Raw genomic sequence first — 27,299 nt, forward strand, 5'->3', positions numbered from 1 at the left:
TTCCTTAGTTCCTACCACGTGTCAATAAACAGCGGTCAGAGAGAGTGGGTGAACAATAATAATAACAATAAATTTCACCCATCTGATCTAATAGACATTGTAGTTTTGCAGGATATGGAGATCCTCATACATGCTTATATGTTTATTTTACATAAAAAAATGTATTTTGTGACAAATTATTACATTAATCAGGATTTGGGTTATACTAAATATTGACTTGAATTAAATACAGCAGACACAAAACAGGCCTACTAATTTATTACATGAAATATTAATATGTTTTTAAAAACAATGAATGAAAGACCACATGACCTATTACAAAATACAAGCAAATTTGTATTTACACAATTTTGCTTCACTTTTTTATTTATAAAAAATACAAAAAGCTATTCCAGAAATTAACTTTCAAGAGAATTAAAACAGGGGTCTGGTGTTGGAAAATAAAATGCCTTAAAATTTTGTTTTTTTTCTGTTAAAATTTTAAACCAAATATGAACTTACACCTTCATCATACGCATTTAGCCAGAATGGCCTTGTTCAGGTTCAGTGTTTTGCTCTGGCGTAGCAGTGATGCAATGAATACTGACACGACGATGTGAATTTTGAAGCCTTTGTTTCTGCACACTGTGTTTAACACCATAACAAAAGTAGATGAACAAACCTGTGAAAAGAGGAATTGTATCAGCTTAAGGTCACATTGTTCAATGTTTTTGTTGACATTTTTGAGAATATGACACTTGCCTACTGTCATCCACACTGCATAGCGAATCCACGTGTCTGACCCAAGTTGAACCATAAGATAGACGTTGACAAATGTGCTTAAAATAGGAAGCAGTGGCACAAAAGGGACCTGAAAGAGAACAGGGCAAAATGTTTCCCAGTTTAGTACATATTCAAAACATATATGAAATGTTGATTCAATATCAAAGTATGAAATGTCAGCAATTACATTTCGCTAGATGATAGCAATGAACTATACGAATACAAATATTCACAAAAAACAGCACTCAAGAAAAATGACGTTTACCATAAAAGCAGCTTTTGTTGTACTTTGTGGTTGTCTCCAGATGATTAGGATAATAAAGACAAGCATCAGTACCATCACAGAGACACAAAGTAAAGTCCCCCATTCAAAGGCTTGCAGAGAGTCTACAGTTCCAACCAACAAGAGACTTAGGATGACAGCTAAAAACACTGGGGAACAGAGAGAGAGTCTCTGTGATGTTTACCAGTAGAAATAATATGTAAGTATGTCTGTATTTTATAAAGAGAATAACTTACTAATACAAACAGTCAAAACAGACACGTTTTTGGATGTCCGTACGCTGCTGTGTGCAGGAGGAAATAATAGTCCACCGAGAGTAATGGGTTCAGGTGTGCTAGAACATGAATCCTCACTGAGGTCAGCTTCGTATCTGTGAAGGCAAAGAAAGTTAAGTATATATTGTGTAAAAAACAGTATTTGGTCATAGTTTGGTTCTTGTAGCAACTCTCCTTTATCTTTTGCATCTTTTCTATAATCTGTCCTTGCATTTCATTTGAGCTGAACACACTTGACTGTGTGGTTCTCTGCACTGAACTGATGTGTTGTGTCCTCTTTTAGTTTGTGGTTGCATTTTAAATTATTTTAAAACCACACTATTACCATTTTAGTAAGTGCTTATGAGGTTCACCTTAATATCAGGATACAAATTGCAACAAGTGTGTAGGCAAAGAGGGTCCCGATTGACATCATGTCCACCAGCGCCTTCAGGTCAAACAATAATGCCATGACAGCTGAAAAGACATGATCAATGTTAAAAAGATAAAAAATGTGGTCATATAGAAAATGGCTTCTCGGTCTAAGATAAATGTTTTCAAAGCATTAGTTTCAGGTTTACCTGCTACCACCCCTGAAGCCAGGGTTGCTATGACAGGACTTTGCCTGTTACTCATTCTGCTGAGAGGCCTGAAGAGAAGTCCATCTCTGGCCATGGCAAAGAGAACACGGGGCATCGGGAACATTGATCCTAACAGACTTTGGAAACATTTGTAACAATTTATTTTATTGTTGATTCTGACTGTCTTCCTCCTTGCTACATATGTTTCATTGAACTCCAAATACAAATTAACTACGTCAGCTGAACAATATTGCGAAGCAGCGTGTGATCGCCTCCTGCACTGAAGCCTACCTTGTTGACAGTGCACAGAGGGAGCCCACAGCCACTGCATACTTCGCAGGGCCCCAACCAATGTAAGTAAAGGCCACAGGCAGCGGGCTGTGGACGCTGAGCAAATGATATGGCATCATCAGAGTCAGGGCAGCAGAAACACCAAAATAAGCCAAGAAACAGATGAGAAGAGAGGCCACAATGCCCAGCGGAATCGACTTCTGAGGGTTCTGGACCTCCTCCCCTAAAGTAAAAAATAACAGCACTGGTCTGTATAGCACTGAAAATGCTTTTGAAAATGTAAACAGTACACTATACACTACAGATTTGTACATTTACCTGTTGTAGCAATGCAGTCAAATCCAACAAATGCATAAAAGCAAGTGGCTGCTCCTGCTAACGTTCCTTCGAAGCCAAAGGGGAAAAATCCTCCACTGCCATAACTGGTGGTTTCATTCAGGAATGTGTGATTTCTACAAATACAGATGGCAGATTGGCAGAGCGATGGAGAGGAGAGCATCACAGATTGCTTTGTGTGTTTTTTTTATGAATGGTACATACTCGTACTGATTTTGAAGAGAATCTTCAGCAATGTACCAGTTGTTGATGTTGCCCTTTATGAAGCCAGAGAGGATAACAAACACCAACACCAGGATGTTAACAGCTGTAAAAATCTTGTTCACTGTGGCTGATTCCTTCACATTAAAAGCAAGAATCCCTAAAAACAAAGCATAAACAATTACAAGTTGACCATGACCTAAAATTACACCTTGTTTGTAAAACACATCAGTGCACGTGAATGGATAGCTGCTGCTGAGCCCAGCATGTGGAATGGGAAACAGTTGTAATTGCAAAACACAGTAGATAACAACAAGGTTTAGAGGTTCAGGTTATGAAATCTACCTGCCAAGAGCATTATGAGGCCAGCTGCAAAGAAATCTGGGTAGGGAGCTAATCCAGGTAAATCCATGGGCGCCTGTTTCCCCAGAGTGTTGGCAAAGACGTTTCCAATGAGATCATCAAAGGTGGCGCTCCATGCTCTGGCTACACTGGAGGTCCCTACAAAGCAGAAAGCAAGTTACTAAATAAGAACATTGCTCTTAATTAAATAAAGTTCATGATATAATATAAACATAATTATTTACTGACTTGTATTTATTCATACAACAATCAAACATCTGCCACTGGCTGCAAATGTATTTAAAGAAGCACTATCTTTACCAATGATGTAAGACAGCAGCAGGTTCCAGCCAGTGATAAAAGCCCATATCTCTCCCACAGTCACGTAGCTGTAGAGATAGGCAGAGCCGGTCTTGGGAACGCGGGCTCCAAATTCTGCATAACACAGTCCTGCAAAGATGGAGGCCACCGCGGCTATCAGGAAGGATATTATGATACTGGGCCCGGCCACGGTTCGGGCCACTTCGCCAGAAAGTACATACACTCCAGCCCCCAGCGTGCTGCCGACACCCAGAGCCACCAGGTCCAGAGTGGTCAGGCACCGTCGAAACCCGGACGCTTCACCTTCAGGCTCCAGAGGTTTCCTACGTGATAGACTCTGCAGGAAACGCAGGATCTTTGCACCAGACATCCTATCAATCCGGATATTTTAAGTGTTAGAAATGTTTAAGATGCAACAAAATGCTAACAAAAAAGGAAAGTTAATGATTCACACAAGCAGTAAGAACACAAACCATAAAATGCGACTGGAAATTTCCAATAATGATCCTTAAAATAACCATGAAAAAATAAAGGGATGAAATTACTTGTAGCAGGACTTTTTACTTTCAATCAGCAACGAATATCCACAAACACAGCAGCAAATTAAAAACTATCAAACTGCGGAGTTATAACATGAACACAAAAAGTAAAAAAAGGTCAAAATCAGCTTTCATATCACATTTAATGAGCTAAAAGTAAGAAGCTCGTACCTTTTCAGCTGATGCAGCAATGTTATTAAGGTGTTCTGATGTGTCCCACACCACAGTGTGTGTGAGGAAAACTCCATTCACTCAACTCCTCACTGCTCCACATTTTTGACACATTATGTTACATTTCAAACATTCAGGACCCGAGTGTTTTGTTTGCAGAGCAAAGCAGCATGTCAAACATCGCCATAAATCTCACAAGGCAAATGATAAAACGCTGTCTGTCTGGTTCGTGTGCTAAAAACGCGATTATTTATCAAAATGCTGTGAGACAATCCTCAAATTGTCAGTGGTCACTGAGCTGAAGGAACAAAGCACCTGGTTTTAAATGGAGTTAGAGTAACCTTTGAAAGAATGTATGAAGTTGAACGGTGGGATTATTCAAAACAAAAACAATAATTTAATAAAACTCCATGCGTTAATGACTGGACTCATTCTCCACATGAGGAAAGTGATTTTTGAACTAAATGGGTCAGGAAAAGTGTATGTGTTTTTCATGATGCATTTTGCATGATCTCAGATTATTTTTGTTTAGTGAAATAAAACACAGTGTGAGGGGTTGCTGACCCACGTACCTGACGTCTCAAGGACATGGAGTTGGATTAGAACAAACATAAGTCATCCTGTCATAAAAGTAAATGGTTTTCACCAGAGACATCTGCTCAGCAACAAATGACAGATTTGTTCTTCAGAGCATAAGACACAGCTAATTGTTTGAGGAACCTAATGGTACAATCCATTGCTTCCAGGGGTTCCTGGTATCATGTAGCTGCTAAAACTGATCTGATGCTTCAAGAAACTGGACAATAGGAACGATATATGTGCTGTGAGACAACTGAGACACGTGTATGTTGGATTTTTATCAATCATGTAATTAGGTTTATTTATTTTATTTTAAATCTGATACTGTACTGAATTAAGCTTTGACATTTGAACTCCTGCCATTCACATACTGTACAGGTGTAATCAGTCTTAAACATCTTGTAATGTTGTACTAAATCTCCTTTAATCACTAATTAATACAATCTTAGTTCTTTGACGCTTTAACTGTGTGGCTTTGAGGAGTGAACTGTGAGCAGACTTCATTAGCTGAAGGAAATGGCCTTCCCCTCTCCCTGTTAATGATTGATCTGGTAAAAGCGGTACAGAAGCTTAAGCGCTGTCCAGTAAATTCATTCAGAGCCGTGGATATATTAGGAAAAGGCCCGTAAACCAGAGTATATGTTCAGAATTAATGTTTCAAGTCGTTAAAAACGCTGAGAGAGGGGACGTTCAGTCGGTAAGTCTGTACCTGTGATTTTTCCTATGTTTCACATTTTAAGTATTTTATATGAGGATGTGAAAAAGCTGGAAAACTGTAGATCTTGATATTCCAGTTTATTTCTGAGCATCAAGATACAGAGATGATAATGTTAATAACTTTTTATATTCTCCTGGTATATTCTACTGGCATTAAAACAATGTGCTTTAATATAGCAAATAAATTGAAAGCGTTGGAAATGCAATTGGATAAAATGTTTAAATATTTTTGTAATTTACAAAGAATAATCTTAATTGGTCATTATTAATGACAGAAAGAGTAACAGCCTATTTATAGAAGTGCTATATTTGAGATTAATATGTTAATGCAATAAACCCTTAACCCTTAACTGCAGAATAACAGCGTCAAACTAAAACCGATTTGGCGAGAACTGTTAAGCATTACTCTCAGAAATGGTTAATGTGTCAAACAGAGGCTCTTAAAGCTGTTAGTTACTCCATTATCACAGCTCTGCCCCAGCATTTTTCCAGCAGTATTAGCCAGATGCAGCGGGACTCTATAGTTTTTCACCATGGTGACTTGGTTGACTGGCCACGGCGTGAGACTGACTGTTTGCAGGAAGGTCATTAACCAACGTAAAGCCTGTGTCTATTTTGGTGCAGATCAATATTTCAAGCAACACAAACAATGTGGTGGTAAATGGCACAATCCTCTCATTAGAAATATTACTGAAAGACACAACTCAGGTATTGGTTCTTAAGACGCATCAATTACACAGAGTAGCCCTGCTGAGTAGTAATAGCCTTGGGTCATGCTAGTTCTAATGCCATTATTGTACCTCTGACCTTGTTTATGGAATCATGGGCTCAGTAGAGTGGAGACAACACCAACACGCTTTAATCTTAAGAAATATGTAAGAACAACGTAAAGTAAACAGGCGTTTGCTTGATTTCTTTCTCTTTTTTTTTACAGGTACACGTCATTAGTGCCAACATGAGTAACACAACACAGATAGAAGATATAAACTAGAATATTTTTACTCTGGGCATAAAAAATTAAAAAAATAAACATGAAACTTGTTCTTGTTCATCTGATGCTGCTCGGGTTCAGTTACGTCACTTCAACATACGGGCCTCAACACAGAGCACAAATGACGGGCGACATTTTGCTGGGGGGACTTTTCCCCATACACTTTGGTGTTGCCTCCAAGGATCAAGATCTCGCAGCCCGGCCAGAATCCACACAGTGCGTCAGGTAAAGTCGAAAAACTGCCTTTCTAGTTTTCAATAAGGCCTAAAATAGTAAGATGCTCAGTGGATGTAAGTGCTTGTCTGCATGTGTGTGTCTTTTGCAGGTTCAATTTCCGTGGATTCCGTTGGCTCCAGGCCATGATTTTTGCAATCGATGAGATAAACAACAGCAGCGTTCTCCTGCCCAACATCACCCTGGGATACAGGATCTTTGACACATGCAACGCTGTGTCAAAGGCCCTGGAGGCTACGCTGAGTTTTGTGGCCCAAAACAAGATTGACTCTCTGAATTTAGATGAATTCTGCAACTGCACTGATCATATCCCGTCAACTATTGCTGTGGTGGGAGCAGCTGGATCAGCCATCTCCACAGCGGTTGCAAACCTCCTGGGTCTTTTTTATATTCCTCAGGTGAGTAATTGTACATTAGCATAAGTTTTTTTTATTTTACACATGAATGACTTTGAGCTGAAATTAAACTTGTTGCAGATCAGCTACGCTTCTTCTAGTCGGTTACTGAGCAACAAGAATCAGTACAAATCCTTCATGAGAACCATTCCTACAGACGAGTACCAGGCCACAGCCATGGCAGACATCATCGAATATTTCCAGTGGAACTGGGTCATTGCAGTGGCTTCTGACGATGACTACGGACGACCCGGGATTGAAAAGTTTGAGAAGGAGATGGAAGAGCGAGACATCTGCATCCACCTAAATGAGCTCATCTCTCAGTACTTTGAGGATCATGAAATCCAGGCTCTGGCTGACAGGATTGAGAACTCCACAGCGAAAGTAATAGTTGTGTTTGCCAGCGGTCCAGATGTTGAGCCTCTGATCAAAGAGATGGCCAAAAGAAACATCACGGATCGAACCTGGTTGGCCAGCGAAGCATGGGCTAGTTCCTCCCTCATCGCCAAACCCGAGTATCTTGATGTTGTGGCGGGAACGATCGGCTTCGTTCTGAAAGCAGGACACATACCTGGCTTCAGACAGTTCTTGCAACAGGTCCAACCAAAGAAAGACAGTCATAACGAGTTTGTCAGGGAGTTTTGGGAAGAAACTTTTAACTGTTATCTAAAGGACAGTGTGAGGCTGCAGGAATGTGGCAGCACCAGTCTGAGGCCTTGGTGTAGTGGTGAGGAAGACATCACGAGCGTGGAGACGCCTTATCTGGACTACACCCACCTCCGTATCTCCTACAATGTATATGTCGCAGTTTACTCCATCGCACATGCCCTGCAGGACATACTCACCTGCAAACCTGGACATGGGCTTTTTGCCAACAATTCCTGTGCAGATATAAAGAAAATGGAAGCATGGCAGGTACTGTACTTTTTATTAAACATTTATTATATGTTTCATTATATTAACATCGTAAATGCGTCACAGGTCTTGAAGCAGCTCAGACATTTAAACTACACCAACACTATTGGGGAAAGGATGCACTTTGGGGAGAACGCAGACATGGCGGCAAGCTACACCATCATAAACTGGCACAGATCGGGGGAACACGGCTCTGTGGTGTTTGAGGAGGTCGGACACTACAAAGTGCAGGCCAAGAGAGGAGGCAAGCTGTCCATCGACAGGACCAAGATTCTGTGGAACGGCTACAGTTCAGAGGCGAGTCGACCTGTTTCGTGGAGGTTGCTCCCATTGGTTCTTGGTGTTTCCAGATTGTAAAGAAGAAAAATACACAGAACACAATCAATTAAAGTTATGTTTGTCTGTTGATGGTGTTAAGTTCACGTTCTGCTCTTTCTCACACTGCCTTTGTGCCCATTGTGTTTCCTATAGGTGCCGTTCTCTAACTGCAGTGAGGACTGTGAACCTGGTACAAGGAAGGGCATCATAGACAGCATGCCCACATGCTGCTTTGAATGCACAGAGTGCTCAGACGGAGAGTACAGTAACCACAGAGGTACCCAAAGGTCACAGTCAAACTCTTACACACCTAGTTATTGTCGCAGTTGTAATGGTGAGTGTGTCGTTATTTGTACAGATGCCAGCGTTTGCACCAAGTGTCCAAATAACTCCTGGTCCAATGGGAACCACACGTTCTGCTTCCTGAAGGAAATTGAGTTCCTGTCCTGGACGGAGCCGTTTGGGATAGCTCTGACCATATGTGCTGTGCTGGGCGTGGTCTTGACAGCCTTTGTGATGGGAGTCTTTGTGAAGTTTTGCAACACCCCAATAGTGAAGGCCTCAAACAGAGAACTGTCCTATGCGCTCCTGTTTTCGCTGATCTGTTGCTTCTCCAGCTCTCTCATCTTCATCGGGGAGCCGCGGGACTGGACGTGCCGCCTACGCCAGCCTGCCTTTGGGATCAGCTTCGTCCTCTGCATCTCCTGCATCCTTGTGAAAACGAATAGGGTGCTTTTGGTATTCGAGGCCAAGATCCCCACGAGTCTCCACCGTAAGTGGTGGGGACTGAACCTGCAGTTCATGCTGGTGTTCCTCTTCACGTTTGTCCAGGTCATGATATGTGTGGTGTGGCTTTACAACGCTCCCCCCTCCAGCTACAGGAACCATGACATTGATGAAATCATTTTTATCACCTGCAATGAGGGCTCTGTGATGGCTCTCGGGTTTCTTATTGGCTATACTTGCCTGCTGGCAGCTATTTGTTTCTTCTTTGCGTTTAAATCACGGAAACTCCCAGAAAATTTCACAGAAGCCAAGTTCATCACTTTCAGTATGCTCATATTCTTTATAGTTTGGATCTCTTTTATCCCTGCCTACTTCAGTACCTATGGCAAGTTCGTTTCAGCTGTAGAGGTCATTGCTATATTGGCATCTAGCTTCGGAATGCTGGCCTGTATCTTCTTCAACAAAGTCTACATCATCCTTTTCAAACCCTCCAGAAACACCATTGAGGAAGTCAGATGCAGTACTGCAGCCCACGCGTTTAAAGTAGCTGCAAAAGCTACACTGAAACATAGCACGGCTTCCCGGAAGAAATCCAACAGCATTGGTGAATCTTGTGCCTCAACTCCATCCTCTTCCATCGACCTCAAGGCCAATGGCAATGACTGTGACCCAACTTCAGGGAGGCATATGCCACGGGTGAGCTTTGGCAGCGGGACAGTTACCCTGTCGCTAAGCTTTGAGGAGTCTAGGAGGAGTTCTCTGATGTAATAGTTTGTGATATATGTGGATGTGTTAAACTTCAGCTTCACTCATTCCATAAACAGGGTGAATACTGGTCTTTATTTGAAAAAGCAAATGCTGGTAGGCCTTATCATCTTTCCAAATGCTCAGCTCTTTGTCAGACAGATGATGTTTTACTTGAGGAAAACCGTATTAGAAAACCAGTAATACTGTTCTGTACCTAAATCCCGATTCTTGTTATTTTCAGCAAGGCCCTGATGTATAGTACACTAAAGCTAAATAAAGGTTTTTGTACAATCCGAAATATAAAGTGTATAGTACTCTATTGTCTTTCTTACTATTTCCAATAATTAAAAAATTGTTTTGTTCCATTCAAAATTATGTCTCTTTTTGTAGGTTATGAATGTATATAATAAAAAAAAATGTGATCGCATTGTATTTTTTTAAACATTTTAATTTGTAAGAAATCCCCATAATATAATAAGAGAAAAGTATGATTAGAACAGGAAACGTGAACATGATGTTGGGGGCCCACAAGACATTTTGATGTAGAGAGAATGTTCTGTGCTTGTTTATCGCAGGTCCTTGACAACTGCAAACAGTGCAGGTCTGTTTCACGTGTTAATGTTACTCACACTGTAAGTCCTGCACTCCACAGTCACGTCCTATGAGAAGGGCACTGTTTTATTCACACCCGCTCTGATGAAACACAAAGCTGAAACTATTTCCTGATTAGAATAAAGGTTTCGGTTTTTTGAAGTACAAATAAATAAATAAACAATATACATCGTGACATCTATTTTAAGAATGTGTACCTAAATTACATTTAATTCGGAATCATCAGTTGTTACAGCTCAAGGTGAACAAAAAAGGGAGACCTTTTTGTTGTACTGATAAAAAAAATCTTTTTTTTTAAAGTTAGTAAAAAGGCACTTGAATAGTACAGGACCTTGTCCATTGCTTAACAAGAGACATGCTGTGGCGTTCAGGATTATGGCTGACCTGAACTTGATGAGCAGCTGGACAACCAAGTCATCTGTAAGGAGGAGGAAAAGACCTTTATCCTCAGCACCAGTGGGGTCCAGCAGAGAGACCAGCATGCTGCCTTTGTCTGATCAGCAGGGCGCAACATGTGGGCGAAATGTCCAGCACGAATTGCATGACGGGATTGTTTGTCACAGACTACCCTGAATAAGGAAGAAGAGAGGAGTCCTGACTAGCAAGGACTGATGATCGGCAATTAACAAATCACCTGACTCTCTGACACGTTGACGCGAAAAATCACGTTTCCCACAACACAACTAGATTGACAAAGTTGGAGAGAAAATAATTTTGGCAACACTGTGGGCTGCCTTGATGTGTAGTGTGCGCTCGTGGTGCAGATTAATTTATTGGTTTCCATCAGTACCAAAAATGTGATGACTGATGCAAAATGTTTTTATAGGATTCCCAGTGACTGAAGCAATACCCTTATTTTGAAAAACAAAAAATGCATTTAACAAATAAAACAAACAAACAAACAAACAAACAAAAGAAAGAAATAACAAATTATTATGAATATTTATTTTTTAATTATTATAATTGTTTTAGTTCGTGTTGTTGTTGTTGTTGTGTTAATGGTGGCTTGCGTAAGTAAAAGAAGTTAGTTTAGCATAACACTAAACTAACCGCAGACTGTGGTGAAATAACAACAGTAGCGCGAGGTTGAGTTAAATATTAGCCCGTGACTCCGCCCCCATCGGCCAGCTAGCATGTGCTAGCAGCTAGCTACGGCGAACAGCCCCGCTGCGGCTACTTTCCGAGCAGCCTCGAGCTTCTCCTGCCACGGAGCGTGGACGTAAGGCAGCAGACGAAGGAGCAGCCGGCGGTGTGAAGGTCGCATCTTCCCCGGTGTCATCCGGAGCCGACACACACTCCGGTGAAAGAGCTTTACTGGTGTTTCGCGTAACGTTGAGCTGAGTTTTCAGGCAGGCCACCGTTCACGGCTGCGCGTCTGAGATTGTCCGTTTAAGCGGCAACGCGTTTTCTCTGTCGTTTTAATTTGTGTAGGAGCTGTTGTGTAGAGTTGTTAGTTAGACATGAATAATTCGCTGGACGTGTTTTTCCAATTGAGTCACTTCGTAGAGGGCACGTGCCACGCCTCGCCACACCTCTGAGTGGCTACCTGCCTGTCATTCTGGCGGAACGACAGTAGATTTAACCTGAGGACGGAGCACGATCACATCTGAACACTAACCTTTGTTCTCTCTCAATCCGTTCACAGATTTTTGAGACGTCGGAGGGTTTTCGGGATCCCATCATGGGTCGTCGCCTGTAGTTTTTTTTTGATGATTTCGTCGTCTGTGCGACTCAGCAGAATGACTCCTCGTCATGGGATGACTGATGAGTGAGTCTGTGGCTGTTGGCAGTTTGCTCCTGCACGGAGGAGATTAACTAACGAGCTCCCAGTATCTCCAGTCTCTCCTTTTCACGTCACCAACGCAAACAGCCATGGGCTTGTGCTCGCTTCTGTGCAAGTTTACGCGCAGGGCGAAGTACGTTATACTGCTCGTGCTCTCGCTGTCACTGCTGGCGTGGATCGCAATGTTTTTAGGCGAGACGGGGAAACCTCTACTGGTTCTCTCTGCAACCGCACAGACTCTTATCAAAGAGCCCAGTCTGAGAGAGAAACTGGCATCTTCCACATCAACTCCTGATCACGTCAATACTCCACTGCCAATAGTCGAATGCCCTCAGAAGTCACCATTGCTGCGTAAGTGTACACCAATGGGTGCAGGTTATCACTCCCTCCTCTGATTTGATGTAACATCGGTGAAAATATGCAGCTTTTTAAAAAGCATGCTCGTCCAGTGTCACATTTCTGAACTCTTTCCACAGGGGGAGCTCTGAACTTATCCTTTGAATCGTCTCTGAAGCTGACTGACGTGGAGAGCGAGAACAAAGGAGTCACTGACGGCGAGTACAAGCCCCCAGACTGCACCGCGAGGCAGAGCGTGGCGATCCTCATCCCTCACCGCAAGCGGGAGCGACACCTCCTCTATCTCCTGCACCACCTGCACCCCTTCCTGCAGAGGCAGCAACTGCACTACGGCATTTATGTCATCCAGCAGGTCCGTCGCTGCTTTGTGCGTTAACTAATTGAACCACGGCTCTCAGATAAAATGCAAGAAATCACGATTGTGTGTGTGTGTGAGATGCCCAGTTATAAAACATAAAGTAAGTAAATATCAGACTTGAATGACTTTACAACTGGGTTTTCTTTGAGTAACTTGTTTATTTTGGTGAGCTGTTCTTTCCGACCCTGGACACTTTGAGATTGCAAATCATGCAACATGTGTTCAGGGATGTTTTTGTTATTGTCTTCAGTTGTTAGGTTTGTCCTGAGTCATTGTGACACTATCATAGTGATTTTACCTTTAAACACCGCCACAAGAGCAGACTGTGGTTTTTAAGGACTTCCTGTTTTCTGTTCAGGCTGGTGATGCAACCTTTAACCGTGCCAAGTTACTGAACGTCGGATATTTGGAGGCACTGAAGGACTACAGCTGGGAGTGCTTCATCTTCCACGATGTGGATCTGGTCCCTGAAAATGATCACAATCTATATGTCTGTGATAAGCAGCCCAAACACTTGGTGGTTGGCCGGAACGCCACAGGTTACAAGTAAGTAAACCTGGAAACATAAACGTGGTGCACGCCTAGCAGAGAGCCACGTAGTATAAATGGTATTTTTAAACCTATGACCTCACCTCCCCCTCTCAGGCTGCGCTACAAAGGCTACTTTGGAGGTGTGACCGCCATGACCAAAGCACAGTTTCTCAAAGTGAACGGATTCTCAAACACCTATTGGGGCTGGGGTGGAGAAGACGATGACCTTCGAGTCAGGTAGGACTTCAAGTAAAAGCGGCAGCCGAGGCTGTCCGTGCATATTTCGTTCACTTTTATCTATGGGTCGACTGTCTCCTGCAGGGTCGAGCTGCAGAAAATGAAGATCGTGCGGCCGCCTGCCCATGTAGCTCGCTATACTATGGTGTTTCATAAACGGGACAGTGGCAATGAAATAAACAAGGACAGGTAATATACATGGGAATTTAATTCTGTGTTAGCATGTAGTAAACCAATTGAATGGAAGCATTCTGCAAAGAAGAAAAAATAATATCTTATATAAATTAATTAAACTTTTTTTTTTTCCTTCAGGATGAGGTTGTTGGGGCGAACATCACTGGTATGGAGGAAGGATGGACTCAACAGCTGCTCATATAAGACTGTATCAGTGGAGAGGTTCCCTCTTTATGTAAACATCACTGTGGACATTGGGAAGCCCCAGAGGTGAGGTTCCCAACAGGAAGCCTGATGTGACCAAGACCAAATATTTTCTGAACGACTTTATACACTGTGCCAGACCAGAGTGCAGAAAAGCTACTACACACTAAGCACATAAAATGCACATTAGGTTAAGCTGAAGAACATTTAGTTATAAGTTAATTTTTTGCACATTTATGCATATCATTTTATATTTGTTTATGTCTTAATAATAATTTAAACTGAATTAAATAAAGCTGTGACAGAAAGAAATAATATTGATAGAATAAAAATCTCCTGATGATGGCCTATAGTGTTTGAAAACCGATGCTCAAACATCTGGTTACTGGACTTGACAGATTTTGATTAGTTTATGCCTTATTATTTGCCTGCATGCTATATTTGCATTACATTATTTTGTACATAAATCTCCTTGAACAGGGGAACGTTTATGTTCTGTGAGCATCATTTTGTGGATGTATCAACATCCTAAAGCTCCTGCAGACATTTTGCCTAGTTACGCACCTCCCAGATGTGTCTGGGACTGTCTTACTGATATCACCATCAAGCTCACAATAATAAACAACATGTAGTGGCCTTGTGTACAGTTAGGTCATTGTCCCAGTACCTCTAGACCTAACTGTACCTCTAGCACACTATAGTAGATCTGGCATGTTTTATTGTTTTGTAGTGTGAAAATAATAAAAAGCTCCTAGAAGATGTGCATTTCTGCACCAGAGCAGGTGATATCGCCACTCCTGAGGAAAGGTTTAGTTTTCATTTAATGGGTTCGAACATTTATAATGGGTGAAAATATTTTAAGTGCTTAATTTTGATCAGAACCAATTAAATGTGTGTTAGTACTGTTGCATCAAACAGTGTTGATTTCGAAAGGAAATTAGGTGCTTTTAATTATATTATTGTTGCTTGAAATTGATGCCATATAAGCTTTTTGAAAATGTTACTGGAAACGTGTCCCTTGATCTGGGCTGATGTGTTAAGAGACTGATCATGAAAGAGATTTTGCATGTTCAAATTGATTTTTATGATATCTTGACACAAATGTTTATTAAATAGTATTTTTCATATTAATGTTTTTATGGTGGGATTTATTTTATTTAATAAGATTAATTATTTAACAGGACAGTGTTCTAGAAATTATAATGTTATTGGATATAATACGTACAATGGCACATGTGTTTGATCACAAACATTTGTTTGAGCCCATGCTCGTTTTTGAATATCCAAATTGACTCTTCTCTGTACACGAACAGAGACACTTCCCTTACAAATTTGTGGAACCAGAAACCTGGAAACTTTAGTTAGGACAGACTCTGATTAGATGTGTCCAACCTTCTCAATCTATTCATTTGCAGTCGCCACATGAATTTCACTAAGCAAATAGATCTGGGGCTGCTGCAGTTCAAGTCTAGGCTCAGCAACAGTGTGTCCTCAAAGAATGAGGTCAGCTGACTACCTGGATATACTGAAAGACCAGGTTGTTGTGTCAATAGACTTTTTCTTCCCTGATGACATGGGCATAGATGACAATGATTCATCAGGCTCAAACCGTGAATGAGACATGGTTTCACACATGGTTCGGCCACCACAGATTCCAGACCCTCACCCCATTGAGAATCTTTGGCATGTGCTGGAGAAAGCTTTGCACAGCGGTCAGACTCTTCCACCATCAATGCAAGATCTTGGTTAAAAATGAATGCAACACTGGATGGAAATTCATTATGACAGTGCAGAAGCTTATTGAAACAATGTCACAGCGAATGTCTGCTGTAATCAAAGCTAAAGGCGGTCCAACAAAATATTAGTGTGACCTTCTGTTTTGAGCAGGCGGTGTATATAAAATGCTACTAAACAGCATTTCACATACAATCGATATTTAATATTTTGCCAATACTTTGTTTTTCCTCATTTCTCTTTTCAACAGCAGCTAAGGTTTTAGCAGAATGTACATTAGCTACAAATCTAGACATTGCATCACCACAAGTACAATTAGATCTGCTAAATAAGAACAAGAAAAACCCGTGTATTATTCAAATACAATGACATGTCTGAGCTTCTCAGTAGGGACCTTTTCTTTCTAGAGGCTTTGTATGGACAGAATGATGTCATGTCCTCTTCCTATGGTGCAGAAAGAAAGCTTTGTGTTGTCGAGGCCAGGCCGGCTCATCTAGTTAGCATGTGACATTCACATTTTAACACAAAAAATGATTTCCACAAGTGAACAAGTTGTAGCTCTTATTGTGGTGGTGAAATAATAATAATAATAATTAACAGGAGCAAAGTAATCATTTTTACTGATTTATAAATGTTGTTTGACTTCTATATATTTTTTTACAAACAAATACTTTAATGATGAGGAATGTACGGCCAGTATTTAGGTACAGTCTGAGGATGTAACCTTTACTCTAAATATCAAATAATGCTGTAGGATAATGATAAAAACAAGAATATTTTCATTTCAGGTTCTTTTCACTTGTTTGTGAATTATGTGCTACTGATAATGTTGCTGTCAAGTGTTAACTCCCAAAATAAGACGTGCATATCAGTTACTAACGGGAACCATGTGTCGTCCATCTCCTCACCCCAGCCCCCCTAAAACCTCGCTCCGTTTCCCATCTGGGCTCTTCCGGCCATAGCTCCAGTCACCTCCCACTTCCCTGTTCCTTCAGAACGCGTCTGTTTTGTTTTTGAGGCCGGGCTCTTTGCACAGGAAATTGTACACACTGGGAGCATTCAGGAAGGCAGAGGGCAGCTTCACATTAACGTTCACCAAGTTTAGACTCCTGGAAAAAAAAGCATAAAAGATGCCACTAGTTCCTAAACTAAGAGAGAAATGACTTGGCTGTTCACATTTTCATTTTCTTCAGTCGCAACATCTTTACATCCACAAGTCTAACCCCAAACATACCATAGAAGAACTTCAACGTAATAAAAGCTAATCATCCTTAGTGGATTTGAGACTCTTCATACATGTTTGCCTCCTGAGCTACGGCGAAGCCAGTGAAAAGCTGAGACTGTGGAATGAAGGAAAAGAGGAGGGGAGAAAGAAGCAGAGTGAGACTGGCTGGGGGTAAGAAAACAACAGGAAACCCAGCGCTTCTAATGCTGTTTCTGCAAATCCCTCACAGATAGCACGGTGGGCTGCCACGTCCCAGCCGAGCGCGAGGAGCGCCGCCGCGTCTTTTCCGTCTTTGATCCCCACTCGAAGCAGGAGCAGCAATGTAACAGGCTCACAGTTTCAAACGTGACGTCACTTCTGCTCTCAGCCTCCGACAGTGTGGTTAGTCAGAATGTGAGCGGATGCAGACTTCTGGGAGCTGATTTCTGGGATTTCTATGTGGCTGCTTTTCCACCGACAAACTCAGCCTTGTTCTCGGGGCCATGTGGACCGATCGCCGTGCCGCTGAGGACCTTTGATGTTTTAAACATCTGCACCACTAACTGGAGCCACATGAAGAATAAGGGGACAAAGCAAAAGTCCAAAAAGAAAGGAAGTGAAAATGCGTTCGGCTGTGACCTGATAGAACATCTCCAGAATTCAGGACAAGATGGTAAACTCAGTTTTTCTTTTCTTTAAAGTCTTTAACATTTACAAAAGAAATCAGATTGACTTTACGTTAAAGAAAACACTTCTGCTAAACTGTTAAAATGTATTACATACACATGATGTGATGAAAGTAGGACAAAAATGTGACAATGTAACAAATACTGTCTTTGAGTATAAATTGGCTGTAGGCGTAAGTTGAGTTTTAATGTATGAAGCCATTCATTCACCCATTGGCTGCATTAAACGCTCATTTGCGTCTTTGGGTGTGGCGCTTACATTTTTTGCATCAGTTTCCCATAATGACGCTGGTTTGTATGGCTGGGTTTGGAGTCTGACATAGGACCAGGTGGTGCTGCCTTCTGTGGACCGAAGATAAAACTGAACAACAAACAAGTATCAAATAATAGATATTCAGATAAACTGACAGGTTTGCCTCAAAAGTTTTTATTATTCTATTTATCTTATTCTACTTATTTCCCCTTGTGTCTATTAACCACAATTAACAGCATGTTGACATATAAGTCACTGAACCGAAGTCTCCCACGTGCAGTTTTGTATGAATAGCCGTGTTTGGGAGAACTTTAAGAAGGATCGGTTGGAGTGGACACACACTAAGGCGGAGCATCCAGTGCAGGAAGTGAGGGACGGATAGCACCCCTCCATCAAGGCTGTCCAGCAGACATGTTCTGCTCTTAGATGGTGGTTCACTTGTGTGTTACTGCCTTTCAAAGTAAGAACCACAAGTACTGGGAAGCTACTGACAAACTGAGGCATGAGGTAGATGTTATATGATACAAGGGTTTTGATCTTGTGTTTAGTTCTGTGTAGTGTGTCAGAGTGTATCTGGTGTGTTCTCTGCAATAGTACATTTGTTTCTGTTTGACATTTAAAGAATTATATTACTGTAAATGTTTCACTCATTTTCATCGAAGGTTTGTTAAGATGACCCTCAGCCTTTAAAGGGGATGTGGTTAGAAATGCTGATATAAATGGTTCCTTATGTTTACACATGTGAGTGTTGCTTAAAATCTGGCAAGAATAAAAAGAAGAAGTGATGAAGTCATCATTTGACTTCAGCCAATTTCAGGATTCAATAGAATGCTGAACACTGTAGATACACTAATGAATGAAAGAAAGCTGAAAACTACAACAAACAAAGCATGCAACTACTTTTTATTCTACGTTATTATTAAAGGCAACCATGTTGTAAACTATGGTTTTTCACATTAATATTCAGTATCTGCACCCACTGAAAACATCAATACGTATACTACTGTAACTGTGTCAGTCTGAGCTGGTCCCGTGTTCCCGCATGCATCACACACAGAACGCCGTTCGGTAGAAGCATCCGTTTTTCCAACTGATTTACAGCTAATTGTTGGTTTCAGCATTAGTCAAAGGGAAGTTGTGGTCAGATTGAAGCAAAGCTCGTGATTTACCACACGCTGAAGGTGGGTCTGTGTGGATCTACGCTGTTGTGCGTGGAGGATGATGTGCAGCGGTTGAAAAAAAGCTGTGCGGCCCCCGGTCACATTTCAAAAGCCGTTTTCTATTAGAGGAAATGTCGTAAGTAATACCCGCTACAAGGACTGGGTGTGTCAACCTTCCTCTGAAACAAACAAACCATTTTTAACTTCCTGTCGAAGCCCACCTACAAGCAGCAGCCCTAAGGAATAGACGGGTCATGGTGGAACAGCCGCTATAGCATCAACTCCAGCATCTGTGTGGAGGCCTTTCCTTTACCTCACCTCACAGTTGCTACGGAGTTGAATGTGAAAATGTGTCAGGCAGAATATCAGAAATGGGAATGAATAAAGGTGTTTGTGTTCATCTAACAGTTCAGGCCTAACACTGTCTTGATTCAAGTTCCTCAGGTTCTGAAGAAATGTGCAGAGTTTATCGAGAAGCATGGGATCGTGGACGGGATCTACAGACTGTCGGGGGTCACCTCAAACATCCAGCGTCTCAGGTACGAATATGACGTATACAACAGGCTGCGCTTCCTCACAGTTCCCTGAGGATGCTGAGCAGCTGGATGAGGCTTCATAAGTTAAATAAAAATATTGGAATGAGGTACTAGAGGCGGAGTAGAGTGATTTTTACAAGAAAGCAGGATTATTTATCCTCCTGCATCATCAGACTCTCTATAATTAGAATGTGCTGTGTGTTTGGAGCTGCTCCAGTCATTCAGTAAAAGCTAATGCGATGTTTGTCCCTGCAGGCCAACTAAACAGTCACGGTATATTAAATCGGCTTGCTCTGATGAGTACTGATGTCCTTTATTTTCATTATTTTTACAGTTTTATTTTTCTTTGCCATAACAACATTATTTAACTTGAAAGTCTTTGATCTAACAGCCTGCATGATGTTTAATTCAGCAGTATTTATATGGTTTTTCAAGAGTCAAGCCTGTGTGTGTGTGTGTGTGTGTGTGTGTGTGTGTGTGTGTGTGTGTGTGTGTGTGTGTGTGTGTGTGTGTGTGTGTGTGTGTGTGTGTGTGTGTGTGTGTGTGTGTGTGTGTGTGTGTGTGTGTGTGTGTGTAGGCAGGAATTCTGCTCCGAGGCGTGCCCTGACCTTACAAAGGAAGTGTACCTCCAGGACATCCACTGTGTGGGTTCTTTATGTAAGCTGTACTTCAGGGAGCTCCCCAACCCTCTGCTCACATATGAGCTCTACCGCAAATTCACTGTAAGTGCATTCACACCTCATCTGTTGCGTGTCCAGTCTGAACGCAGTCGGTTGTGTTGCTTAACGCAAGTGATGTTAGCGCTTCACTGCAGAACTCAAACATTTGATAAAACGATTTTGATCCTGGTTGTAGCTCGTGGGAAGCTTAACTGTAGTTCAAGCCAATGGTGTAATGAAATATATGAACCAGTTGAAAATGGAGACGATATCTTGTGTGGCCCAAACGGGGATGAACGAGACCTTGGAGAGAAGGGGAATAAATTCCAACCCGTAAACTCTGTGTGCTTTGAGGACTCGTATACCGCATACCTTGGCCCTCGTACATCACACGCTGCTCTGTTCACAACTTATCCTAATGTGAAAACAAAAAGGCACCAGTTTATCTTTAAGAAAAACAGAACTTTCTCCTACTTCAGCTGTTTTTGGAGCTCCGCAGCTCTCATCATTCCCTGCATCACTGCAGTTCATCAACACAATACGAGCTTAGAAATCCGCGTCATATTTGGGGTTAGGTAGCCAATGGAGGGAAAGTCCGACAGTTTTCGAAACCATAATTATGATGTGAAAATGAATCATTATAGCTCTTGGCCGAGCACAGAATCCTGCGTGTGAATCATTTTGTCTGTGTTACAGGAAACCGTCTCAGTCCAGGGGGATCATGAGAGACTCGTGTACATTCAGAAGGTGGTCAAACAACTGCCGACCCCTCACTTCAGGTGAACCGAGGCCCTTTACATGCTCAGCTATTAGAGCAGTTACCTCATTATTGACTGTGTGTTACCCGTCCACAGGACTTTGGAGTTCCTGACTAAGCACTTGGCCCACCTGGCCACATTAAGCACCCAGACCAACATGCACACACGTAACCTAGCGCTGGTGTGGGCTCCCAATCTACTGAGGTGAGCTCTGATTTAGCCTCACAGCTGATTAGGGTTGTTACTTTTGCCTTCATTGTGTGGATCAGTCAAATTTTTAATTGATTTATTCAGACATCTGTCACTTCCGCTTGTCGTAGGTCGAAAGACGTAGAGTCGTCGTCCGCCAACGGGGACATGGCGTTCCAGGAGGTGCGGATACAGCAGTCGGTCATCGAGTTCATCCTAAACCACACAGAGCAGATTTTCAGCAGTGATTCTGTGCAAATCAAACCCAAAGAAGGTATGAAATGAGAAGGTTGAGCTCATTTTGTGGGGTGTTTGACGGACTGAGGCATTTTCTTACGTGTGTCTGTGATAATGGACCTATTGTACGTCTCCAGGCCTGAGTTTGATGTGTGGGGAGAAGTATGCCACACTCCCAATGGGCGGCCAGTGTGGGCCCATGAAGCTGATGAGTTTGGAAGAGGCCCAGGCCCGCTCCCTCAGCCCGAACCACCCTGTGCACAGAGAGCGTCAGCGAGAGAACAGCCTGCCGGACGCCAACACCGCCTCGCTGTTCCACACCGTCATAGACGTGACAGACAGCAAGTACGACGGAGCCCCCTCAGCCTAAACCTGAGGCCCCTTCACGCAGAGCCACCCGCTGACGGTCCCCGGTTTGTCTGCTTGTTTGTCAGGAGACGGGTGTCTGGGAAGTCCAAGAGGTGGAAGTCGATCTTCAACCTGGGGAGGTCTGTGGACTCCAAGGGGAAACTGAGCCGGAACGGGAGCGTGTTTATAAGAGCCCAGGGGGGAACAGGTTGGTGTCAGACAGGAATGTTAACAGCAATCAGCCACGGAGGCCATTACATGTGCTGCACGTGTTGTTCCTGCAGCCCCAGAGGGTCCAATGGGAAAATAAAACTTATCTAATGAGATATATTATCATTAGGGCAACACAGCTCTCCTCAAGAACCATGAGATAAATCTTGACGTGGAAAAAGCTTCATCTGAATTATTTTTGCAGCCTCCAGATGTTTAACGTGTTCTGCCACATTGATTACAGAAAAGGCAGCTCTGCGTCCATCCAGGAGCATGGAGTCCTTGTGCTCCTTGCCCACAGGTGGGAGCATCAGGCTTTTCTTTGCCCCGTTATAAAAAAGGCTTTGTTGCATTTCTCTTCCTGCTTATGACATCATAACATGCTATTTGTTGTGGACAGACGATGACAGGACAGGACACAGTCCAGCTGGCGGAACAGTCAGCGTTTTTGTTCCAGAGGTGAAATCCAGAACGCTGGGATCGGACTCGCTCTACGACCTGAGTGAACATGACCAGAGCTGGGACGTTAAAGAGGCCAAATCTGGAGGAGCGACCGGCGGCTGGAGCCCCGGCGGGAACCAGAAGGCGTCCCCCGGGGCTCCCGCTGCGCCTCAGAAGTCGCTGCCGGAGCAGCTGAAGGTCTTCAAAGGCGATGACGTCGGCGGCTACAAGCCCACGTCCCCCAAGAACAGGAGGATGCTGTACGCGGGCTCGTCGCGGCCCTCCTTCCCGGGCAGCTTCTTCCCGCTGGAGTCCTCGCCGCGGCACCAGCGCCGGGCCGTCAACATATCGGAGCCCTTCGCCGTGTCGGTGCCGCTGCGCGTGTCCGCCGTCATCAGCTCCAACAGCACGCCGTGCAGGGGCCACGCGACTCTGAAAGCCTGTAAAGAGACCTCAGAGCTGGGCAGCAGCAGTGGAAAGAGCAACACCTTCCCCCAAATGGAGCCGGGCAAACAGGAAGCCATGGAGAGGAAAAACACAGAGGAGTTGACCTCTAGAGACCCGCCAGGGGGTGAGGATGTCAGATAGTTCATATTAGAACCAGAAACATCATCATGATAACATAATCATTTTGTATTTAAAACACGTTTCTTATTTAGATTTAAGGAAAGAATTGGTGCCAGAAGGTCAAGGAGAAAAAAGGATTTTTAAACTGGAACTGTCGTCACTTGCAAATGTAATGGGAGGAAAAGATGCAGCGCCCCCTGCTGGGAAACAGCCCACAGCTCCACACCTGGTAAATAAAGAGGATTTAAATCCCAATGCCCAAAAGGAGATGTGATACGTTTGAACCCATTCTAACACGCGTGACTCAAACCAGCAGGGAGGTTCGTGTCTGAGCTGATCTTTCGTAATCCTGTCTTATTTTTCCAGGACAAGGGATCCTCCTCTGAGCAACAGCTGTGGTCTGAACTGAAGATAACGGAAACTGACCTGCTGGACGAGGCCTTGGAACCGGCCGTCAGCTCCGGGAGCGGCTGCCGGGGCGCGAGGCTGACCGTGGATGTCAAGTCCAAGCGAAGCCGCAGCTCCCCGTCCCTGTCTCTGCTGTGCAGGGATCCGTCTTCTAGTGCCTCACCGGGCGACGGTGGAAGCGCCGCTGGATCCAACTGTGCGAGGAAGCAGCCTTCAGAGCCGGACATCGTGTCTCGCCTTCACGGGGACGCGGCCGCGACGGCTCGACCCGTTGACGCTGCCATTGGGAAACCAGAGAGACTGCAGCGGAGCGCGACGGCCTCGGATTTACACGAGGCAGGCGATTCTCCACAGGAAGTGGGTCCAGATGAAGCTGCGATTCCTTCGACAGCAGATGACGATCAAGCAGCTGGAAATGAGACGGATAAATCGCAAAACCATGAACTCACTCAAGGTAAAAGCATCGGTGAGGCAGCAAAGAGCCTGATTCCTGACGGGGGAGCTGCTCTGAGGCTTTCGCTGAGCTTCGACGACAGACGGAACACTCTGGAGCTTCCGAACCCGGACGACGATGAAGGATGCGGGGGCAATTCCGAGGAGCTGGACCTGGTGGAGCCCTGGGAGGATGTGAGCTCCGCCAAGCAGTGGGTGACCAGTCCTCTCCACTCGCCCGACGTGGAGGAGCTGCTGAACCAGCTGTCCCCCTTCGGCACGCGCCTGGAAACCGCGCGCCCGCAGGAAGGAACCACTCCGCCTCCTCGGGTCGTCGGCAACAGCGGCCCCCGGACGCCCGCGGGCCAAGCGGAGCCTACGTGGACGCCCTGGCCCCCGGCGCCGTCGCGGGTCGGCGCAAGCGGGGGCGCCGGAAGGAGCAGCGCAGCCAAACAGAAGAGCGCGGCGCCGGCGCCGGCGCACAGGTTTCACAGGCAGACGTCCCACGAGCCCGCTGCCTCCGAGAAGAGGGAGGAGAGAGGCCTGTCTAAGAGCAGGCCCTGCTCCCTCAACCTGGAGCAGGGCTTCAGGTGCATCCGGGATATTTCCAACCAGCAAAACCACAAATCGTCCGAGAGGGGACCGCAGAACCCGGCCGGGGCCGCCAACAACGGGCCGCCCTCGGAGCTGGAGCTGTTCCTGAGCGACCGGCAGGCGCCTCTGCGGCGGAACTCGGCCCCGGTCAGCGTGGCGTCGGTGCGGACGGCCTTCATGATCAAAACGTGCCAGGCCAAAGCCGTGCCCGTCGTGCCCCCGAAGGTGCAGTACAGCCAGATACCTCACTCCAGGCAGGACGCGGCCAAGGAGCAGGACAGGGAGCAGCCCCGGGCGAGCGCCGACGGGATGTCGGACCTGAGGGAGGAGCTGGAGAACAAGGAGCCGGCGGAGAAAAGTGCTGAGTCGGAGAAGGGCGCGTCCGGCCCGGAGGGCCCGGTCATCAAACGACGCCACGCTCCCAGTCTGGAGGTGTTTGTGGACTGTCCCCGACCCAACAGAGGGAGCGTCCTGCAAAGGCCGTCCTTCAGGAACAGGCAGCGGCCTCAGAGCCTCATCCTGCTCAGCCCGCCCTTCCCCATCATGGACTACCCGCCGCCGGGCGACGACGGGAGGCTGCTCTCGCCCGTCAGGAGGGAGATGGCGGAGAACTTCAGGACGCCGGACGGCATCTCCGTCCAGAGCAAAATGACCATTCCTAAAAGCGGGCAGAGGCTGGAGACGTCCACCAGCTGCTTCTACCAGCCGCAGAGGAGGTCCATGATATTCGACAGCAGGAGCCACAGGCAGATCGAGTGACTGATTGTATGTAAATATACACATGAGAGGATGAAGCCGATACTGTAGATGAAGAGTATTTAAACTGTACCTTTCTGGGCAGGAAGTGGACGGTCAGGGAGAGCAGACGGATCAAATGGAAACTGAGCAGTTCAACAACTATCATTTGATCAAGTAAAGATGTTATTTATCCCATTAACTAGAAAAAACTTGACACCTATGAAGTATTATACTGCACATGTAGCCACGGCTCTGTGACACGCTGATGTCCATGTGGTTTTAACTGATATTTATATGGTTTAATTATATTAACACTGTTTAGCCAAAGAAGGATTCCCATGTGTGTCTTCATTTTCTGTAATTACTTTATAATTCACAGCATTCATTTTTATTGGTTGTTTGTTTGTTGGGTTTTTCACATTATTGAGAAATGCGTGTATCGTGCTATTAAACGTGAAGTCCTGGAGCTGCCTGACGATGAGCTGGAGGTTGATCTGTGCCGAATGACTCACTGCTCAGACAACGCCGTCGCCAGGTTTTGTTGTTGTTGTTGTTGTTGTTTTACATTTTACAAACATCAAATGGAAAAAAAAATGCATTTTGTGTGTGAGTGCGAATGTGTGCACCATAGTTTGGATGGACTGCTCCCTCACTGATTGTTTGTATGTTAATGGAGATTTCAGTGTTTTTTATTTGTCTTGTAACTTTTGTAAAGTTGTCGATACTGAAAATCACTGACGTGTGTATTCACAAGTAAACACGTAAATTGTGTCTGTTGGGGTGAGCATTGGGTTCAACTGGCTTCAGACCTGAAGTCATGTATATAAAACACTTGAGTTTTGTTACAACAAAAGGTTTTGAGAATAAAAACTGATTCCAGTCATAGCAGCCATTGGTTCTGTGATATAAAGGTAAATCTACAGAAATATAATCTCACAATTTACACATATAAACAAAAATAATATTTTGTTACAATCAGCCCATCAGCTCCTTTTCAACAGTGTTTGTCGGTCAGTGCAGCTGCGTGCACCCTCTTTGCCACCAGGTGCCGCTATCGCTTCACACCGCGCGGCCGAATTACGCTACAAGCTGCGGGATAAACAGAGCTGCCGCAAACAGACGCGTCTCTGCGCTTCGGGCACGTTCGAGGCAGCGAATGCTGCACGAGCGCTAAGGGAAGAGGCGACCAGGCCGACTGTACCTGGAGACGCCGCCTCCATGAACGACGCGCAGGAGTCTGCTGTGTGCGTCTGTTTGTGTGCGCGTGGCTCTGAGCGCGTGCGCGTGGCTCATCTTTACAAAACAACTTAGGACGTGCACTTGCTTGTCTTCCGCCTTTCTGTCAGAATAACGTTGCATGGTTTTAAATGCAAACAGGTAGGTCTGCACGTGTTTGCTTCCTAAAGTGAGGCCTGCACTAGTTCACATACAGTAGGTCTCACAGAACCTATGGAGACAGAAGGACTGTTTTTAAATTAGGACGATAGTGGTTCCCGTATAACTGCATTATTCTCACTGGTCTTCAAAAAAAACTTTCCTATGAATTTTATTTTTTATGTTTTTAATATTAGGCCATAAATTGTATATTCTCCATAAGAGGCCTTTTTTCAATCGAATCCACTATTTATCTGAAATAATCCACTGTACTTTTTTCCAAATGCCAAACCTAATATTTGCGCGAAACTTCCGTTCAGATGCATTAACTCCGGGCCAACGGTGGCGCCTGCAGAGATCACCTCCGTGTCTTCGCAGTTCATTATTTCTCGACCTCTGACCACTGCCTGTGTACGGACGGAGAATGATAAAGGCGCATTGCCAGCACGCTGAAAAAGGCGAGCAGAGCGCGGTGCGCGCGTTGAATATTCAATTAGAGAGGGGGGCACCGAGGAAGGAGTGGAGCTGCGTGCCGGTCCTTCATCTTACATTACTGATTAGCTGTTAAACAGATTATATACAGCTGAATGGGTTCAAATGTTGCAGCCGAAAACAGTCGGAGTTCAAGGCAGTGACGAGCGGCTTCCTTCCCTGCCACTCCAGCGGGCTGAGCATTCTTTGAAACCACTAACAGCCCCATAATGAGACGCGTTGCTGTTCCGTTTTTACCACTTCTATCCGCAGCCGTCTCAAAAAGCAGAGAGCAGCAGAGAGAGTGTGTAGTTTACTGATGCAAGTCGAGTTGTTTTGCT

General features: G+C 44.3%; 4 protein-coding genes across 5 annotated transcripts; 3 read left to right on the plus strand and 1 right to left on the minus strand.

Annotated features, from left to right (window-relative positions):
* Positions 1 to 152: 152 nt before the first annotated feature.
* Positions 153 to 12,065, minus strand: zgc:175280 (cationic amino acid transporter 2 family protein). Its single transcript, XM_055514623.1, has 13 exons — positions 11,934 to 12,065; positions 10,700 to 10,884; positions 3,372 to 3,742; positions 3,054 to 3,209; positions 2,712 to 2,868; positions 2,490 to 2,623; positions 2,172 to 2,394; positions 1,881 to 2,017; positions 1,674 to 1,776; positions 1,282 to 1,415; positions 1,028 to 1,194; positions 742 to 850; positions 153 to 661 (listed from the first exon to the last, which is right to left on the minus strand). Exons 2-13 carry the CDS (start codon positions 10,795 to 10,797, stop codon positions 519 to 521), a joined length of 1,932 nt encoding a protein of 643 aa, XP_055370598.1. The 5' UTR covers positions 10,798 to 10,884; positions 11,934 to 12,065; the 3' UTR covers positions 153 to 518.
* Positions 5,849 to 10,002, plus strand: casr (calcium-sensing receptor). Its single transcript, XM_029173649.2, has 6 exons — positions 5,849 to 6,593; positions 6,694 to 7,000; positions 7,079 to 7,912; positions 7,979 to 8,254; positions 8,384 to 8,507; positions 8,589 to 10,002. Exons 1-6 carry the CDS (start codon positions 6,409 to 6,411, stop codon positions 9,722 to 9,724), a joined length of 2,862 nt encoding a protein of 953 aa, XP_029029482.1. The 5' UTR covers positions 5,849 to 6,408; the 3' UTR covers positions 9,725 to 10,002.
* Positions 12,066 to 12,186: 121 nt separating the features above from the next.
* Positions 12,187 to 15,094, plus strand: b4galt4 (UDP-Gal:betaGlcNAc beta 1,4- galactosyltransferase, polypeptide 4). The gene is made up of 6 exons (XM_029173655.3): positions 12,187 to 12,449; positions 12,575 to 12,807; positions 13,172 to 13,359; positions 13,459 to 13,581; positions 13,666 to 13,770; positions 13,894 to 15,094. The coding sequence occupies exons 1-6, from the start codon at positions 12,188 to 12,190 to the stop codon at positions 14,027 to 14,029; spliced, it is 1,047 nt and encodes a 348-aa protein (XP_029029488.1). The 5' UTR covers position 12,187; the 3' UTR covers positions 14,030 to 15,094.
* A 1,937-nt stretch (positions 15,095 to 17,031) lies between these two features.
* Positions 17,032 to 26,001, plus strand: arhgap31 (Rho GTPase activating protein 31). Of its 2 annotated transcripts, XM_029174128.3 has the most exons (13): positions 17,032 to 17,570; positions 19,433 to 19,535; positions 20,110 to 20,254; positions 20,888 to 20,970; positions 21,046 to 21,153; positions 21,270 to 21,412; positions 21,513 to 21,720; positions 21,810 to 21,931; positions 22,178 to 22,234; positions 22,334 to 22,945; positions 23,034 to 23,170; positions 23,308 to 25,140; positions 25,217 to 26,001. In XM_029174128.3, exons 1-12 carry the CDS (start codon positions 17,471 to 17,473, stop codon positions 25,132 to 25,134), a joined length of 3,645 nt encoding a protein of 1,214 aa, XP_029029961.1. In that variant the 5' UTR covers positions 17,032 to 17,470; the 3' UTR covers positions 25,135 to 25,140; positions 25,217 to 26,001. The 2 variants fall into 2 exon arrangements, with proteins under 2 accessions (XP_029029961.1, XP_029029960.1); XM_029174127.3 differs by having other exon boundaries at positions 23,308 to 26,001.
* The last annotated feature ends 1,298 nt before the right edge of the window (positions 26,002 to 27,299 follow it).

Source organism: Betta splendens, chromosome 14 (assembly GCF_900634795.4).
Source record: "Betta splendens chromosome 14, fBetSpl5.4, whole genome shotgun sequence".
NCBI lineage: Eukaryota > Metazoa > Chordata > Actinopteri > Anabantiformes > Osphronemidae > Betta > Betta splendens.